Here is a 15,995-nt window from a genome sequence, read left to right as displayed (position 1 = left end):
TTCTAGGATTTATCTATAGGATAAAATTCTAGAAGTGGAATCTCTGGGTGGAAGAGTCTGTGTATTCGTCATCTTGGTATCCACCGTCAGAATGGCCTCCGCAGAGGGGGGTGCCCATTTACCCACAGCGTTGCACACGTTGTGTGTTAACAGATGCTTTGAGTTTTGTCATCTGGTAGGTGCTAAGTGCTATCTCAGTGTGGTTTGACTTTGCTTTTCTCTCATTAAAAAAAAAAAAAATCGTGCATTAAAAAAATACACATAACGGTCTTTCTTTCTTTCTTTCTTTCTTTCTTTCTTTCTTTCTTTTCTGAAGTAGACTCCATGTGCAGCATGGGGCTCAATCTCACGACCCCGAGATCAAGAGTTGGATGACCTACCAACTGAGCCAGCCAGGCACCCCAACAATATTTCCATCTTAAGCATTTGCAGGCATACGGTTGAGTACTGTTGAGTATATACACATGACTGTGCAGCCACGTTTCTCTTACTTTAAAATCACAATACTTAGGGAGGCCAATTGAGTGCTAGGCCTGCTTGGGGCGGCCTCCATGGCATTCCCTGGTGGGGGGTGGGGGAGACAGAACTGTACACAGGCATGACAAACCAGGGTGGTGAGAACTGAGTCTAAGATAGCACATTGGGAGCTAGGGGGTGTGGTGGGGATGCTCCAGAAAGGCTCCAAGGAAGAGGTGACCCAGGATGACCCCTGAAGGAAGGGAAGGTCTTCCAGGCAGTGGAGGTCCTGTGAGCAAAGGTCGAGAGACCTCAGGGATCCAGGTGTGTTCTAGGAACTGCAAGAACATTCCTGCCAGCCAGCCAAAGGTCATGGAGGTGACAAGATGGGAGAAGCCAGGGTCTTGGGCTGAATGGCCTTGACGGCCACCGGCCACCGTGAGAACTCTGAGGACTCAGTCTTGGGCAGGGATGGCGGGGGTGGGGTTGGGGGATGGCGAGTTCGGGGCAAAGAAGAGCAAAGATCTCAGGCTGGAGTTTGACAGGCAGATGGCAGGGTTCAGATGGGAAATGGCAGGCTGGTGTGGAGCTGAACTGCAAGGCTCAGGGGCATTCAGAGGGAAGCCGGACGGCCCTTCCCGCCTGATGGACAGAATCGGAGATGGCAGGGGGTGGGGTGAGGGAGGGTGGATCCCCAAGGGAGATGCCATCCCTGAGAAGGGGACCCCGGCCCTCAGAGGCTAGGGTGCGCCACACGGAGAGACGCCTGAACGGCCACAGAGAAGAGGCTCGGACCTGTTTCCTCCCTCAGACGGTGAGGCTCCCCAAGCCTGGCTCGGGGACCCCCAGATCCCAGGCCAGCGACCGCGGGCGGATCAGATCCCCTCCCCCTGCCCACCCCTGGGTCACTGCGGAACTCTAAGCCCCGCCCCTACGGGTCTGGGGATGGGGGGGTCTGATTACCCACTCCCTCCCCGACACGCTCTCCGTGGGGGAGGGGCGTGAAGCTACTCGGGGGGAGGGGGGAGGAGGAGCGGGCGTCGCCATGGCAACCAGGCGGGTGGTCGGGCCCCGCAGACCCGGCCTGGAAACGAGGAGAACACAGGGCAGAGAGGGCCGCGGGCCCGGCGCGGGGGCGGGGGCGGGGGCGGAGGCCCGGGTCCCCGGGGAGTTGGGGAACACCGGGCAATTCTCGCTGCCGGTTCCCGGTGGCGCAGGGAGCCCGTGTGTCTCCGAGTGTGTGCATGCGAAGTTCTCCGGGGTGGGTTTGTGCATGTGTGCGAGCGTGCACACGTGGGCGCAGGCGTGTGCGCGGGAGTGCCTGTGTGTGTGTGTGTGTGTGTGTGTGTGTGTGTGTGTGTGCACTCGCGTGCTCCCCTAAGTGTGCCCAGCGGACGGCGGCGGGAGAGTCCCGCCCCCTCCCCAGCCTCCGGCCGCCCCTCCCCGCCCCCCGCCGCCTGCGCCGGCTGCTTCCTCGCCTCCACCTCGCTCACCCCCTCCTCCTCGCACTTTCTCCTGCTCTCCCTCCCTCCCTCTCGGCTCTCACCACCGGACTCCGCGCTCTTCTCGCTGGCCGCCCCGGGAATCGCCGGCTGCCACCGCCCAGCCTGTACCCGCCATCCCCCCAGTGCTTGGGCACCTGTTGGAGGCAGAGACACAGGTGCAGAGGGCTGGGCCGCCGGGGGGCGTGAGGGTGACAGCGAGCGTGTGTGTTAGCTTCTGTGCCGACGGGGTGTTTAGCTCCCCGGAGGCTGCAATTTCTGGCTCCTCTTAGAGAGCCAGTCTCATGAGGAGACATCGGAGGCAGGGGTCCCGGGGTTGGGCTGCAGGGTTGGGGGGTGGTACCAGGCAGGCAGGCCGGCAGGCAGGTCCTGGGGCTGAATGAAGGGGCAGTGGGCAATGAAAGCCTAGAGGGGAAGGTGACACCCGGTCCAGAGGAGCGCCTGGTGCAGAGGGATGGACAGAGCTTAAGAGAGATAGAGGAGGGGGCCTGTGGGGCTGCTTCCCTGCAGGCAGAGCCCAGGGGTGGGGTGGGGGGGGGGGCAGACGGCCGACCAGGAGGAGGGGCAGGAGCTGGGAAGATGACATAGGGACAATCCAAAGGCATGTAGGCATGGCTGAAGTGGCGCCAGGACTTATGGGGTGGGGGGGAGGGCTGGCAGGCCAGCCCCTGAGGAGCAAAGCTTGGGGTCTGGAGGGCCCAGGCCTCCTGCCTGCCCACCAGCTGGCACAGGCCACCCTCTCCCTGGACACCTGGGAAGGGAGGCCGGTGAGGGTCCCACCAACTGGGGAGGTTGCCGCCTGGCCCTCAGCCAGCAGACAGCAGGTATGAGGAGTCCGTCTTGGGCTCATGCTCTCCTGGACCTCCCTCCCGCAGCCAAGGGTGCTGCATGAGGGGCCGCAGGGGCGACCGCATGACCATCAACATCCAGGAGCACATGGCCATCAACGTGTGCCCCGGGCCCATCCGGCCCATCCGGCAGATCTCTGACTACTTCCCCCGCCGGGGACCAGGACCCGAAGGCGGGGGCAGGGATTTCAGGGAGGCCCCTGCTCGTCTGGCCCCCCTGGCCCTGGCCCCCCCTGCAGCCCTCCTTGGGGCCACCACGCCCGAGGAGGGAGCCGAGGTGGACAGCTACGACTCGGATGATACCAGTGAGTCTGGGGGCTTGAAGGGCCCTGGGGCTAACCGGGGGGGGGGGGGGGGGGGGGGAGGGTGGGGAACGCCTCAGGGCTGTGGAAAGGGGCTGGGGGCCCTGCTGGGCGCATTGGGGGAGGCAGGCCCACCACGGCTGCAGTCAGTGTGGAGGCTACAGTTTCAGCAAGGCTCAATATTCAATATTTCTGCTGAGACACTCAACCACCCACACAGCCCCAGTCACGGCCCAGCCAGGGACCCAGATGCGCGCACACACTCGCAGGCTGACAGACACAGCCGGGCACACACCTTCACCGCCAGCGCAACAGCCCGTCTGCCCACCGGTCTCACACACCTGTCTTCACACACTGACTCTTCCCTCTTCTGCAGCCGCCCTGGGCATGCTGGAGTTTGACCTTCTCTACGACCAGGCCTCCTGCACTCTGCACTGTAGTATCCTCAGGGCCAAGGTGGGTTCTCCCCGCCCCCCAAGCCCTGGCCCTGTTTGCCTCGCACCCTGGGAGGGGTGACTTTCCACTTTTCCTTCCCTGGGCTGGATCCCTTCTCCTTCCCCCTCCCCCTATTCCCCAGCACCCTTCTTCTTGACTCTCCACAACCACTCTGCAGAGGGAGGGAGGGAAGGAGAGAGGGAGGGCTGGGAGCCTACAGCCCTCTTCCCTCTGCTCCCCTGCAGGGCCTCAAGCCCATGGATTTCAATGGCCTGGCCGACCCCTACGTCAAGCTGCACCTGCTGCCTGGAGCCTGCAAGGTAACGTCCTCCTTCCTCCCCTAGCCTGACCCGGCCTGTGGGTCTGCCCCCAACCTTCCCCTACCTTCAGCCTCCACGGGTCAGGGGGACATGTCCTGAGAACGTTTGCCCCCACACCTCAGGCCAATAAGCTAAAAACTAAGACTCAGAGGAACACGCTGAATCCCGTGTGGAATGAAGATCTGACGTACAGTGGGATCACGGATGATGACATCACCCACAAGGTGCTCAGGTGAGCGCTCCATTCTCCCTGTTACCAAGGATTCCATCTCAGCTGTCCTCTGGGACAGCTGTTATTGGCACCTTCTTTGGTTGATCTGCCTCCCATTAAGTGCCTCTCAGATGCTCAAGAACAATCACGGGCTCCCCATCCCCTTCGGCAGTAGGCCAGAGGTTTCCCTGGCATTCCTGTTCCCCAAATATCTCCTCCTACTGCTGCTCCAACAGAGGACTGCTGTCTTCGGAGTGGTCAGGTTCTATGCTCCTGACCTTTGCCTGTTGTGTCTCTTCCATGGAAAGTGCTCCCCGCTTCCTCTCTCTTGGCCAGACTAAATCCCACTCAAAATTTAGGCTGTGCCTCTTCCTGGAAGCTTTCTCTGGTCACCGAGACCCCTCCTCAGAGCCCCTGACAAGTCAGACCTGTGTAGCAACCATGCTGTTGCCTGTGTCTCCCTAACATCCATCAGGACAGGAAACCTGCTCCATCACCCCAGGAGAGGGAGCTGTGGGGAGTGTAGTCCCCGACCTGAGTGAAGGGCAGCAAAACCCAGGCTTGGGAGACCTTTATCGGCGCTCTTGGCAAATTGGGAAACCAGGGGAAGGTTTGTACGGGGGCAGGCGCACAGTCAGGGTTGTGTTTTGGAGATCGCCCTGATGTTGGCTGTGAGGCAGACTGGAGGGAAGAACAGACCTGACTCCAGGAAGTCTGGCCCATCTTTCAGATGGGAGAGAATTAGGCCCAATAGCTGAGTGCTCACTAGTGCTCCCAGCCCTGGGCTATGCGTCTTTATGTTTATTTCCCTTGATCCCAATAGTTGTGGGAGGTAGGTACTCATTATCTCCATTTAGAGGTGGGAATTGAGGTAGAGGGAGCTTAAGTGACTTGTCCAAGGTCACATAGGTGGCCAGCAAGTGGCAGAGCTGGGGTATAAATATCCCTACATGACATAGCTCCTCGAGAGCATCAGGACAAAAGAAAGTGCAGGGGGCTGCAGAAGGGGACGCATGGAACTAAAAGCAACCATTGCTTCATGGCTGGGCTCCCGTATCCCCCCCAGGCTGGTTCCCCGGCTCCATGCAGAAAAGGACAGGAGAGTCAGAGGAGGTGTGGGATCCTTGTCCCGCTGCGCAAGGCTGCTCAAGGCCCTTCTAGCCCTCACATACTGAATCTCTGACCCACATCCACCAGTGCATGCCCTGGGCACATTCAGTTGGATCCTGTCCCCAGGCTCTTGAGTGGAGGCAGTGGAGGGTAGTGGGCCTCAAGATCTGAGGGCTTCCTACAGTGGCGGCGCAGGTCCTGATGGACCGGGGATGGCCTGGGCAGCTGGAAAGGGAGGGGTGGAGGAACAGGGCAAATCAAAGCACCCTTCTCAAGCTCTGGGCCTGGTGCTCACCACACGGCCCGTGAGACAGGCGAGGCGCAGAGTATTTAGGGTACAGCTAGCACTGGCTTCAGGTGCTCAGACTTTGGTCGGAGGACCCTTCTCTTCACACTGGAGCAGGTTCAGGTACGCCAGGGGGCCCTGACCCTGCAGTTCCCTGCCAGGATCTCCGTCTGTGACGAGGACAAGCTGAGCCACAATGAATTCATTGGGGAGATCAGAGTACCCCTCCGCCGCCTCAAGCCTTCACAGAAGAAACATTTTAACATCTGCCTTGAGCGCCAGGTCCCGGTCTGTGTGGGGCTGTGGGGTGCCGGGTGGGGGGAGCGGGCCCTGGGGAGGCCAGTTTCCAGAACCTTCTCTCTGCCCCCTCAGCTGGCTTCACCCTCCTCCATGTCAGCAGCGCTGAGGGGCATCTCCTGTTACCTGAAGGAGGTGAGGCACCTCACAGGGACCGCATCTGGGTGGGGGGTGGTGAGGATGCAGGCTGACCCCTGCGTCTGCCCCACAGCTGGAACAGGCAGAGCAGGGCCCCGGGCTGCTGGAAGAGCGTGGGCGCATCCTGCTGAGCCTCAGCTACAGCTCTCGGCGCCGGGGGCTGCTGGTGGGCATCGTGCGCTGCGCCCACTTGGCCGCCATGGACGTCAATGGCTACTCCGACCCCTACGTCAAGACGTGAGCCCACCCCTCCCTCCCCAGGGAGCCTGACCTCTGCCCCATCCTCCCCCGGGGCTTCTCCTGTCCCTAACCGCCCCACTCCACTGCCACCCCCTCCTCGGCAGGTACCTGAGACCTGACGTGGATAAAAAATCCAAGCATAAAACGTGTGTGAAGAAGAAGACTCTCAATCCAGAATTTAACGAGGTAAGTGGGGCAGGGCTCAGAAATCAAGGGGGGCTGACGCTCGCGACAGGGGCCAGTGCCTCAGGGAAGATGTGGCCTGCTCCGCCCCAGGACTTCTTCTACGAGATGGAGCTCTCTGCTCTGGCCACCAAGACCCTGGAAGTCACAGTCTGGGACTATGACATTGGCAAATCCAACGACTTCATCGGTGAGGAGGGAAGCCTGCTGGGTGGCGCTGATGGGGGTGGGGGGGGGCGCAGACCGGCAGTGAGATGGACCCTGCTTTTGCCTGCCTCTCCCTGCTTCCCAGGTGGCGTGTCCCTGGGGCCTGGGGCTCGGGGAGAGGCCCGGAAGCACTGGCGTGACTGTCTGCAGCAGCCGGACGCAGCCCTGGAACGCTGGCACACCCTCACCAGCGAGCTGCCCCCTGCGGCCGGGGCTCTGCCCTCGGCCTGAGCGGGACCACACCTGCCCAGCACAGGGCCCCCCCCTCCCCCGGGGCCAGGTCCAGTACCCAACCTTCGCACGAGTGTGTTGCACGTTTACACGGGGTGGAAGCCCCGCCCCCCACTACCTGTCTTATTTTGTGAGAGTCTGCGTGACCGTGGGTCTGTCTTCTCGTGAGGGACCGTGGAGATCTATATTCACATATGCAAACTTCCTCCTGCCTGACTCGCTACTACGCAAATATGCAAACACCCATCCTGTGCACACCTGCAGGGGGCTGCGCTCCTCTCTCCTGCCTCTCCAGGCTGCCCCGTCCCCCTCGGCCCGCAGGGAGGAGGTCGGATTGGGGGGGGGTTTGGAGGAGGAGAATGTTTCCAAAAAAGAGGACGAAAAACAAAAAAGAGCCACTCCTTTAATACAGAATCTTCGTTAAAAACCAACCAACCAACCAACCTAGCCCTGTACAGCTGCCCTTTTAAGTGGGGGGCCACTGCAGGGTCTCTGCCTCTCGGAGAGGTGGCAGTGCTCCTGGCCACTCATTTAAATAACTGTCCCCTGGATGGGGCTGGGATGTGAGGGCAGGGCCTGTGCCCTCCCCAGTGGGGACCCACCTTCCAGGGGACGTTCGTGCATGTTTACGCCTTTTCTGATTGTGTCAGTGGCCGCAGCATGGCAACTGGGCGTCAATAAACGTCTCTGCGGAAGCTGGGGGCTCGTGTGTGCTGGCATCGGGCACGGGGCAAGGGCTTGGCCGGGGGTGGGGGTGGGGGTATCACTCCGGGATGTCGATCACCAGGTCATCATCCCCGTCCAGGGCATCGTCCCCGCTGCCCGCGTCGCTGAACATCTGCCGAGGGACGGCGCTGAGGATCGTGGGGGGAGGCATCTTGGGGGGCGGCAGTGGGGCCAGGGCTGCCCCCACCCCAGCCCCAGAACCCCGGCCTGGGAAAGTCAGCGGCCCTCCCACAGGGCAGTCAGGGGGTCCCACGGCCATCTGCAGCAGGGGGAAGAAACACAGGGTGGGCTTGTCAGGGAGGCACTGGAATCCAGGGGGCTGGCAGTGCCTCCTAAGGCAGTTCTGGGGGATGGGGAAGGGGGCAAAGGTTCATTCAAGGGGTAGTGGACACAGCCGGGCTGGCCAATGCTGGAATCAGGGGCCTGCCCCACCTCAGCCCCTTGAGCCTCGAACCAGCAAGTGCCTGGAGGTGAGGGGTGGTGATGGAGGCGGTGATGAGGGTGGTGGTGGTGAGGGGTCTTACAGAAACCAGGAGGGGAAGGCCTGGCCCTGCCCTCTCCAGGGAGGCACCTTGGCTGCCCCTGTGTCGGCACTCACAGCCGGTCAGAGTCAGCCTCCGGTACCTGCCTGCCCGCCCGCCTCTGGGCACCCCAGACCCCACTTTGCCAGCACTGGCCTCCTCTCCTCCTCTTACTTCGGGACTCACTGGTTAGGTGGAGGGTGTCCGAGGTTCTGCCCCCCCTCCCCCCCCCCCCCCGCCACGGGAGGTTTCTACCTCTTATATCTTGGATGGGCCCCTCCTTGGGATACCCGCAGCCGCTGGCCCAGGCCAGGCCCTCCTCTCACAGCTCACCTGGGCTACGGTCCCAGCCTCCTAACTGGACTCCCTGCCTTCAGCCTCTCCCAGAGCCAGCTCTTCCTCCACACTGCAGCCAGAGTGAGCTCTCTAAAACACAAACCTGAGCACGTCACTCCTCCACACAAGGGAAAGGCTCCTCGCTGCCCTTGGGACAGGTGGTAAGGCGTGCCTGAGAACAGGCCGGTCCCTCCACCTGGAGTGCCTTTTTCTATTTACCAAAAGTCCTGCTTTGTCCTCTGAGGCTGAGAAGTGGCCTCTGTCCTGCCCGACCCTCCAGCCTCACCGTCGCCGGATGTCCTCCCCACAGAGAGCTCTGTGAGAGGGGGGGTCTCACCCTTTGCCTGTGGGCACAAACTGAGCACCTGCTCTGTGCCAGGTGATTTCCATGAATGGTCTCTGACCACTCCGAACACCCTCGAAGGGAGGGGAGGTCATGGGCCAGAGGAGGAATCTGAGACTTGCAAAGGGAGACTTTTAAGGCACAGGGCTCCTGGGACCCCAGTGGGCAGTGTGTCCCATCTGGCCCCAGGTCGGTGTGGCAGGAAGCGCTTATATGTGTCTTTACGGTGTCCCTGGGATTGCTTTCACACCTTCAGCCCTCAGGCTGCTGTCCTTGGGGTGGCGGTGGCTTTTACCTCCTGGTCGGTGCCTCCAGGTACAAGAGTCTGCTGGGACCAGTGATAGGAGGCCCAGCTCCATGAGGAAGCCTCCTTCCTCTGGCTGCCACCACTGGATCCCCACCCTCGTCCCCACAGCCCACACCTGCTTGGCCTTACTCAATGGCTGCCTCTGTGTGACCGAGAGCACTCCTGTTTACCCACAGCTTACCAGGGACCGTGCACTGGGCTATGTGTTTTCTCTTCTTTAACTCACTTTATCCTACACTAACCCCACTGAACAGAGAAGAAAGTCGAGGCTCAGAGGGGCAAATGACTTGCTCAATGTCACAAGGTGGGTGCTTGGAGGACCTGGGACTCAAACCCACTCTGTCTGACTGAGGCCAGGGCTCTTAACTGACCTGTTCCTGTCTTTGTGCCTGTCTCTTGTCTCCTCAGACGAAGTCACCAGAAAGTTCAGTGACCCCCCCACCCCTTAACAGGACATCCTGGCTCTGGATACCCAGGCCTTCTGCGGCCCCACCTCACCCTGTCTTTCCTTCCGACGTCCTCTCTTCTCACTCCTGCGTCAGCCCAAACAATATTCTCACCATGTCTCTCGTCTTCCTTCCACTCCTGCTCAGCCTGCAAATTTCCAAATCTCACTTTCCCTTGGCCCAAATATGACCTCTTCTTGGAGGCCTTCCCCGACTTATCCCTTCCTCCACCACAGCAACAGATCCCAGCCCCTCTCTCAACCAACCTTCTCGTGCCGGTATGATCAGAACTTAGCTCTTCAGGACCCAGCACTTTAGAAAGCCTCAAACCGCCATGCCACACCCCTACCCATCCGCTCCAGGCTTCGCTGACCCCTGCTTTCTCCACTATCCTGCCCTACAGACAAGAAGCAAAATCCCTGCCAAGGAGATCGAAGGGCCAGCATTATCACGCATTATCTACCCATTTCTCAGGCTCAAGACCCAAGGTCACCGAAGGAGTAAGAGACACAGCTGAGATGTGAACTCCAAAACCCACACTCCTAATCGCCACAAAGCGACCTTTCAGTTTGCTCCTGGCTCCAGGGCCTTGTGTCTACAGTCTACCCACTTTGAAAGCTGGCCTGCCCAGTCTGAATTCCACTTGGATTCAGAGCTGGGAGGGCACTGTGTCCTCTGTGCCCCATCTCTCCTGGGGCTCAGTGCACAGGCCTCTTCTGTTCTCCATCCACGTTCTCACCCAATAATCGCGCCCGCCTCCACGCTGATGGCTTCAAAATGCGCACCCACGAGCCCCAGGCTCACGTTCCTCTGTCGTCTGGCTGGCATTTCCAGCCAACATCTTGATGCATCCACAACCAAACTCGTTTTCCCTCCCAAAGCTGCTCCTCCCACATCTCCTGGTCCCAGAGAAAGGCTAGCCCACTTCTTCCCTGGCTCGGGACCCACACCCTGGACTCGCCCTTGCCTTTGCTCTCTCCCACAGCCTGTGCTGGTCTTCCCATGGCTCAATCTTTGAAATCGATCCAGCAGCCACTTCTCAGCGGCTCTACCCGCTTCCCCGCAGGAGCCTCCCCGGAGGTCTCCCCAATTCATCCTGACCCAGCCCCTCCCCAGTCCACTCTCCACACAGCAGCGAACCACGTAAACTGGAGCAGATTCCTCTCTGACAGACCTTCTACCATGGCTCCCCGCTTTATTCGCAGCACAAGTAAAATCTTTACGACACCCGGAAAGCTCTCCACAATCCTGCCCCTTGGTTATTTCTCCGATCTACGCACTCCCCCACCTACCCCTCCTTTGCCTCCGACCACACCGACCTCCTTCCTGGTCCCTGAACAAGCCAAACACCCACCCTCCACGGGGCCTTCGCGCTGCCTGTTCTCCCTGGAACACTTTCCCAGAGAGCCGCATGGCTGGTTCTCCTTTCTTTTAAGCCTCTGACCGAATACCGTCCCAGACCAGACGCCCATTAAGTACCAGCTCCTATCTACCCTAGAGTTTCCCATGCTCTTCACCTGGCTCCATGTCTTAGCACTGCCACCGATTTATCGGGTCTATTTTCCCCCGCTCTTGCTAGAACAGGGATTTCTTGTCTCTTTTGTTCACTACTGCATCTGCAGCACCTAAGACAGCACCTGGTACATAGTTGGTGCTCCAAAAACCCTTGTTCGTCACTCATTCATTTACAGATGCAAAACTGGAGATCTAGAGGGTCAGAGAGACCTGCTCACGGTCACGTGGTTTTTAACTGGTGCAGCCTTGACTTGACTGTCCACAACTTTGCCTGTCCCCTGGGACTGCCTGGCATCACAGAACAGCTATGAAAAACGAGACTGGCCTCCAGGAGTCTTCACTCTGAGTCCCACAAGGCTGGTCCTACCCCTCATTTTTCTCCTCACTAAGCCTATGGGCCAGCACTTCTCTGACCTGGCCCTCGGCGCCCGGCCCTGGGTTGGGCCCCCAGCAGCCCTAAATCAATCCCTGGAAGTTTCTGGACCGGCCCCAGCCCCTGTCTTGAGCCTCCCTCAGCTGGCTGTCCTCCTGCCATCCTGGCCCCTCCCTAACATTCCCCAATCAGGGTACCTTGAGTTTCCGGGGCAGGCGGGGCCGTTTCTCCCGCTTGGGCCTCAGGGGGCTGGGCTCGGGCAGCTGCAGGGCCAGGTAGTCGGAAGGGAATGGGGGGTAGGGGGGGGAAGCCAGCTGCAGGCAGGAGTCAGGGGGATGGAGATGGGAAATGGAGTGGATGGGGTGGGGGGTGAAGGGAAGAAACGCAAACAGGAGGAAGAATGGAAAAACAAGAGATGGTGATGAGTGTGGCTCCTGAGAACAGAAGGGGAGGGGACAGCAGCAGGACTTTGTCCTGAGCTCTGCTCTCCTCAGTCACGTCTGTCCCCCATTCCTACGCCAGAGAGAAGCGGGCAGCCGCGACTCACACCCCTCCAAGGAACGCTTGCTGGTCACACCCAGACAGACGCCCCCAGGGCTGGGCCGGCCTCACCCCTCATGAGGCCCATCTGCCCAAACGATGCCCACCTTCTTCCCAGGCATCTCACTTATACTTCCCACCCTTGACCCCAACTCACCGAGCTCAGGTATGGGGAGGGGGCCCCCGAGGCCTGAAGGGGAAACCCTGTTGAAGGAGGCAGGGAGAGGCTGGAGGGGGAGGGGACACCCCCCAGTGGAGGGCTTCTCTTCCTGGAGAAAGGACAGGGGAGGGGGCTGGTCAGAAGCAGCTAGGAAGCCCAGGTACCCGCCCTACCCTCCACCCCCAGAGAAGAATGATGGCTTCTTCTCACCTCTTGGGGGCTGGCGTGTCCGACAACTTGGGTGTTCCCTCTGTCTCGCTGTTATCTGAAGATGCAGTGGCATCTGAGTCTGTGAGGGGGGAGGGCTGATCAGTGGGGCAGCGGGGGGAGGGGGGTTCCAGTCTACCTCAGAGAGGTGCAATCTCAACTCTATGGAAGGGGCCCAGGGAATCTGACTCCCCAGATGGCACATACACGCTATGCTGGGAGGCCCACAGCCTCTCCAGCTTCCTGAAACGTCCTTGACAATGGACTTCCTGACTGGACTCCATCATAACACATCTGTCAAGCACTTAACTGTGTGCCAGGCTCTGAAAGAGTGTTCTGGGTCACTGCTACTCCCTGTCTTCATAACCAACCAAGGGGGAAGACGAGGGCATCACATCCATTTTCCATAGGAGGCCACTGTGGCTCAGAGAGCAAAGTGTAGAGCTGGGACTTGAACCCACATCTCTGACTCCTTGACCACTTTAGACCACTGGCCTTTATTAGGTCGGGCCACCATCAAAATCACCTCTAAGCAATCTCACCTCTCCCTCCACCCACTGAGTACTTCAATTCCAGAATGATCTAAAGGTAAAGTCGATCACGGCCTTCCTGGTGACGTTCCCCACTGCCTGCAAGCACTCGGAGTGCTTCTTAATCTGGTCTCAACCTACCTTTCTGGTCTCCCAACCAAACTGTACTATCCACATCATGCCCACCTATGTTCTCAAAAAGAAATTCATCTCTCGGTTCGGTACTTCACCTCGAAGGCCCACGGTTCATTTCCAAATAACTGACAGGGGCACCTGTGTGGCTCAGTTGGTTAGGCGGACAACTTCAGCTTGGGTCATGATCTCACAGTCTGTGAGTTCGAGCCCCCACATTGGGCTCTGCGCTAACAGTGTGGAACCTGCTTGGGGTTCTCTCTCTGCCCCTCCCTACCTCTCACACGAAATAAACTTAAGAAACAAAAAAACCCCTGAGACCCGTGATCATATGCTGTTCCCAATTTCCCTGCTCAGAGAGATCCTTTAGGAAGCGGATTAAATGCTACCTCTCTGGGAAAAATCCTTCTGGAATCCTTCAGGCTCAGTTAATTGCGGGCTCTCCCACAACTCGCTACTCTCACTTGTCATGGTTTTCCTCACACTGTGCTAAGATGTGTCGTGTGTGGGTGTCTCCCTGACCAGACTGTGGGCTTTTCCCGGATAGGAGTGGTGGCTGACAGCTGTGGCTGTCACCCCTCAGATTCACTCCACTGTGACCGTGAACTTGCTGGTTTTCTCATAGCTCCTGTCCCGAAGTCCCCCTCAAACAGCAAACTAACTGGAAGATCTCAGGAAAGGAGTAAACAGACAATGAGAAACAAGAATAAAAAGCCAAACGTTTTGCCTTGACCTACACGAGCTGGCTCCTGCCTGTTTCTCTGATCTCACGCATCATCCGCTGTCCTATCATACATAAACAAATGGGCGGCGTGTGTTCCAATAAAACGTTACAAAAGCAAACAGCCACGTTGACTGTTGCTTGCCCACCCCTGCTCCAGACCAGTGTTTTAAGGCACCATGGGGAAGAGGTGACCGTATTTCAAATGAGTTACATGGACCGGACCCTGGAACGGGACCACAAACGCCCACCTTTATACTTTTTCAAACTGTGGGTCTCAATCCATTAGTGGGGTCATCAAGTCAATTGACTGGTTTGCAACCAGCATTAAGTTTAAAAAGAAAGAAAGAAAGAAAGAAAGAAAGAAAGAAAGAAAGAAAGAAAGAAAGAAAGTCTACACACCAACAGAACAAATTGTATACAATGATCTTAACACTGTTTCATTAAATTATTTTGTAAGTAAGTATGCACGGGGGACCTGGTCTGATGTAATGAGTCCCAGGCTCAAAACAAAGTCTGGAAACACTACATGCTTCAGCCCTGCTGCTCTCCAGACAGCCTGGTCCGTTCTTCCCTCTGCCTTTGTCATTTCTTCCACCTGAAAATCTCTCCCTTCTATCTTTCCAAGATTGATTTCTGCTTCTTATCTCGGTCTCAGCTCAAATATTACTTCTCGAAAAAGGCTTTTCTTGAGCACTGTGGACGCTCCCTGTCACCTGCTTTTACACGGTCTGCAAACTAAGAATGGCTTTTACATTTTCAAATGGTCGGGGGCAGGGATAAAAAAAATGCTATTTATGACATGTGAAAATTACATGATATTCAAATTTCAGTGTCCATAAATACAGTTTTATTGAAACACATCCAAGCTCATTTATTTACAGATCACCTCTGGCTACTTTTGCACCACCACAGCAGAACTGGGTAGCTGCAACAGCTCTGCAAAACCTGAACGATTTATTACCTGGTCCTTTACAGAAAAAGCTTATCAACCCCTGCTCTGCTCCAATCACTACCATACAACCCTGATTTTATTCCTTTCACATCTGAGACCCTAGCTGCTTTGCTTTCCTATCACCCTCAACCAGAATGCGAATTCCACTGTATCCCCTGTGCAAAGCAATAAATGCTTGAGTGAAGGATAACCGATAGATTTAAGAACCACCGGAGGTTTTTATCAGCCTCCGCAGCCTAAAAGGAGGGGCCCAGGAGGCTTGCTGAAGTGCCAGGAGCCATGTCCTCCAACAATTTTTCATGACCTTGCTCACCAGAAGAATCTTCATCCACGTTCTCGTACTGCAGAAGTCGGTCTAGGAGGAAACTAAGGGAAGAGGCGGGGAGAACAAGAGTGTTGGTTGCCATCTCAGTAACATTCTCCCGGAACCCTGTCCCGTCCAGCCGGCCCGTTGGATCCTTGCAACAGCCCCAAGGAAGGCGCCATGCATTTGTGGCCTAATTCCAAGGACAGGGTCCGAATGTAGATCCACAGGAGCCACATCACCCGCAGGCATTCCCCTTCCCCCCACTCCCCCACCCCCACCGTGTCCCACCTCTTATCCCGGGACACCTTCAGCAACTTCCTCTGCGCCTTCCTCAGTTCCTCCTGGAAGCACTCGTGTTCCTGTATTACAGGCAAGGTGGGGCGCTGAGCCAACGGCCACCCGTAAAGACGCCCGGGACCTGGGGACAGCTCACTCCACTCCCCTTTACACGTGGGTAAACTGAGGTCCTACAGACTCCAGGCCTCACCCCCCACAACCTCTCACGCCAGCACTCACGTAGATGAGGAACTTGAGCTTCCGCTTCAGGTTCCGGTACTTCTTCTTGTAGTCCACTTCGCCGTCCGCCGGCCCGTTCATGACCTGCCGCGGGAGCAGTGCCCCAGCTGTAGCCGGGCGTCCCGCTACCCGGAGCCTGCTCAGCCCGGGTTCTCACGCCTCCACTTCCGGAGACTCCGCAAGGCTGTGTCCGCTGGGACTACAACTCCCGGCGTACCCTGCGCCCAGGGATCTTAACCACAGGGGCTGCCCTCTTAGGGAACACCGGCAAAGGAACGTTGCTTCCAGGGGCTACGCTGAAGATGGCGTCGCAGCGACGCGATGAGGTCATAAAGATGGCGGACGACGGAGGCACGTTTACTGATTCCAGATGTGCTTAGCAATCGGAAGCCGCAAGACTTGCCTCCAGGGATTCCTAGTTTTCAGGCGAGGATATCCTTTTCCATCTGTCTTTCGAAATCACAGTCGCCTAGCTAGGGCCTGTGACCACGAGAGGAGGCAATGTCGCAGGTTGATTACGTTACACCCAAAGGTTGCGGGCGCCCAGTCGGTTTCTAACGAGAACTTGAAAAAACGATTGGTCCTAAGAAAAGG

The 15,995-nt window shown here is 58.0% G+C and overlaps 2 protein-coding genes across 12 annotated transcripts; one reads left to right on the top strand and one right to left on the bottom strand.

Annotated features, from left to right (window-relative positions):
* Nucleotides 1-1,536: 1,536 nt before the first annotated feature.
* On the top strand, nucleotides 1,537-7,211 carry DOC2A (double C2 domain alpha). Its single transcript, XM_078440428.2, has 11 exons — nucleotides 1,537-2,116; nucleotides 2,834-3,111; nucleotides 3,485-3,564; nucleotides 3,789-3,863; nucleotides 3,986-4,095; nucleotides 5,632-5,758; nucleotides 5,843-5,902; nucleotides 5,979-6,142; nucleotides 6,250-6,331; nucleotides 6,422-6,518; nucleotides 6,621-7,211. The coding sequence occupies exons 1-11, from the start codon at nucleotides 1,701-1,703 to the stop codon at nucleotides 6,764-6,766; spliced, it is 1,635 nt and encodes a 544-aa protein (XP_078296554.2). The 5' UTR covers nucleotides 1,537-1,700; the 3' UTR covers nucleotides 6,767-7,211.
* On the bottom strand, nucleotides 7,156-15,508 carry INO80E (INO80 complex subunit E). Of its 11 annotated transcripts, XM_060648921.2 has the most exons (9): nucleotides 15,402-15,508; nucleotides 15,174-15,244; nucleotides 14,892-14,944; nucleotides 12,244-12,322; nucleotides 12,031-12,166; nucleotides 11,531-11,647; nucleotides 9,498-9,593; nucleotides 8,347-8,439; nucleotides 7,639-7,751 (listed from the first exon to the last, which is right to left on the bottom strand). In XM_060648921.2, exons 1-8 carry the CDS (start codon nucleotides 15,480-15,482, stop codon nucleotides 8,368-8,370), a joined length of 705 nt encoding a protein of 234 aa, XP_060504904.1. In that variant the 5' UTR covers nucleotides 15,483-15,508; the 3' UTR covers nucleotides 7,639-7,751; nucleotides 8,347-8,367. The 11 variants fall into 11 exon arrangements, with proteins under 11 accessions (XP_060504897.1, XP_060504899.1, XP_060504898.1 ...); XM_060648914.2 differs by lacking the exon at nucleotides 8,347-8,439 and having other exon boundaries at nucleotides 7,156-7,751; XM_060648916.2 differs by lacking the exon at nucleotides 8,347-8,439 and having other exon boundaries at nucleotides 7,156-7,751; nucleotides 11,531-11,596.
* Nucleotides 15,509-15,995: the final 487 nt, after the last annotated feature.

The sequence above is a fragment of the Panthera onca genome, chromosome E3, assembly GCF_046562875.1.
Source record: "Panthera onca isolate mPanOnc1 chromosome E3, mPanOnc1 haplotype 2, whole genome shotgun sequence".
Classification (NCBI taxonomy): Eukaryota; Metazoa; Chordata; class Mammalia; order Carnivora; family Felidae; genus Panthera; species Panthera onca.
The sequence above is the reverse complement of the archived record's forward strand: the minus strand, read 5'-3'. Positions and strand labels throughout refer to the sequence as shown.

Excerpts from the sequence above, each read along its gene's own strand:
- DOC2A (XM_078440428.2), top strand. The coding sequence starts at position 1,701 with ATGCGAAGTTCTCCGGGGTGGGTTTGTGCATGTGTGCGAGCGTGCACA. Across the intron at positions 5,759-5,842 it reads GCCTTGAGCGCCAGGTCCCG|CTGGCTTCACCCTCCTCCAT; the intron begins GTCTGTGTGGGG and ends CTGCCCCCTCAG. Across the intron at positions 6,519-6,620 it reads CAAATCCAACGACTTCATCG|GTGGCGTGTCCCTGGGGCCT; the intron begins GTGAGGAGGGAA and ends CCTGCTTCCCAG.
- INO80E (XM_060648914.2), bottom strand. The coding sequence starts at position 15,482 with ATGAACGGGCCGGCGGACGGCGAAGTGGACTACAAGAAGAAGTACCGG. Across the intron at positions 12,167-12,243 it reads GACACGCCAGCCCCCAAGAG|CCCCCTCCCCTGTCCTTTCT; the intron begins GTGAGAAGAAGC and ends GCTTCTGACCAG. Across the intron at positions 11,648-12,030 it reads CCTCCCCATACCTGAGCTCG|CTGGCTTCCCCCCCCTACCC; the intron begins GTGAGTTGGGGT and ends TCCTGCCTGCAG.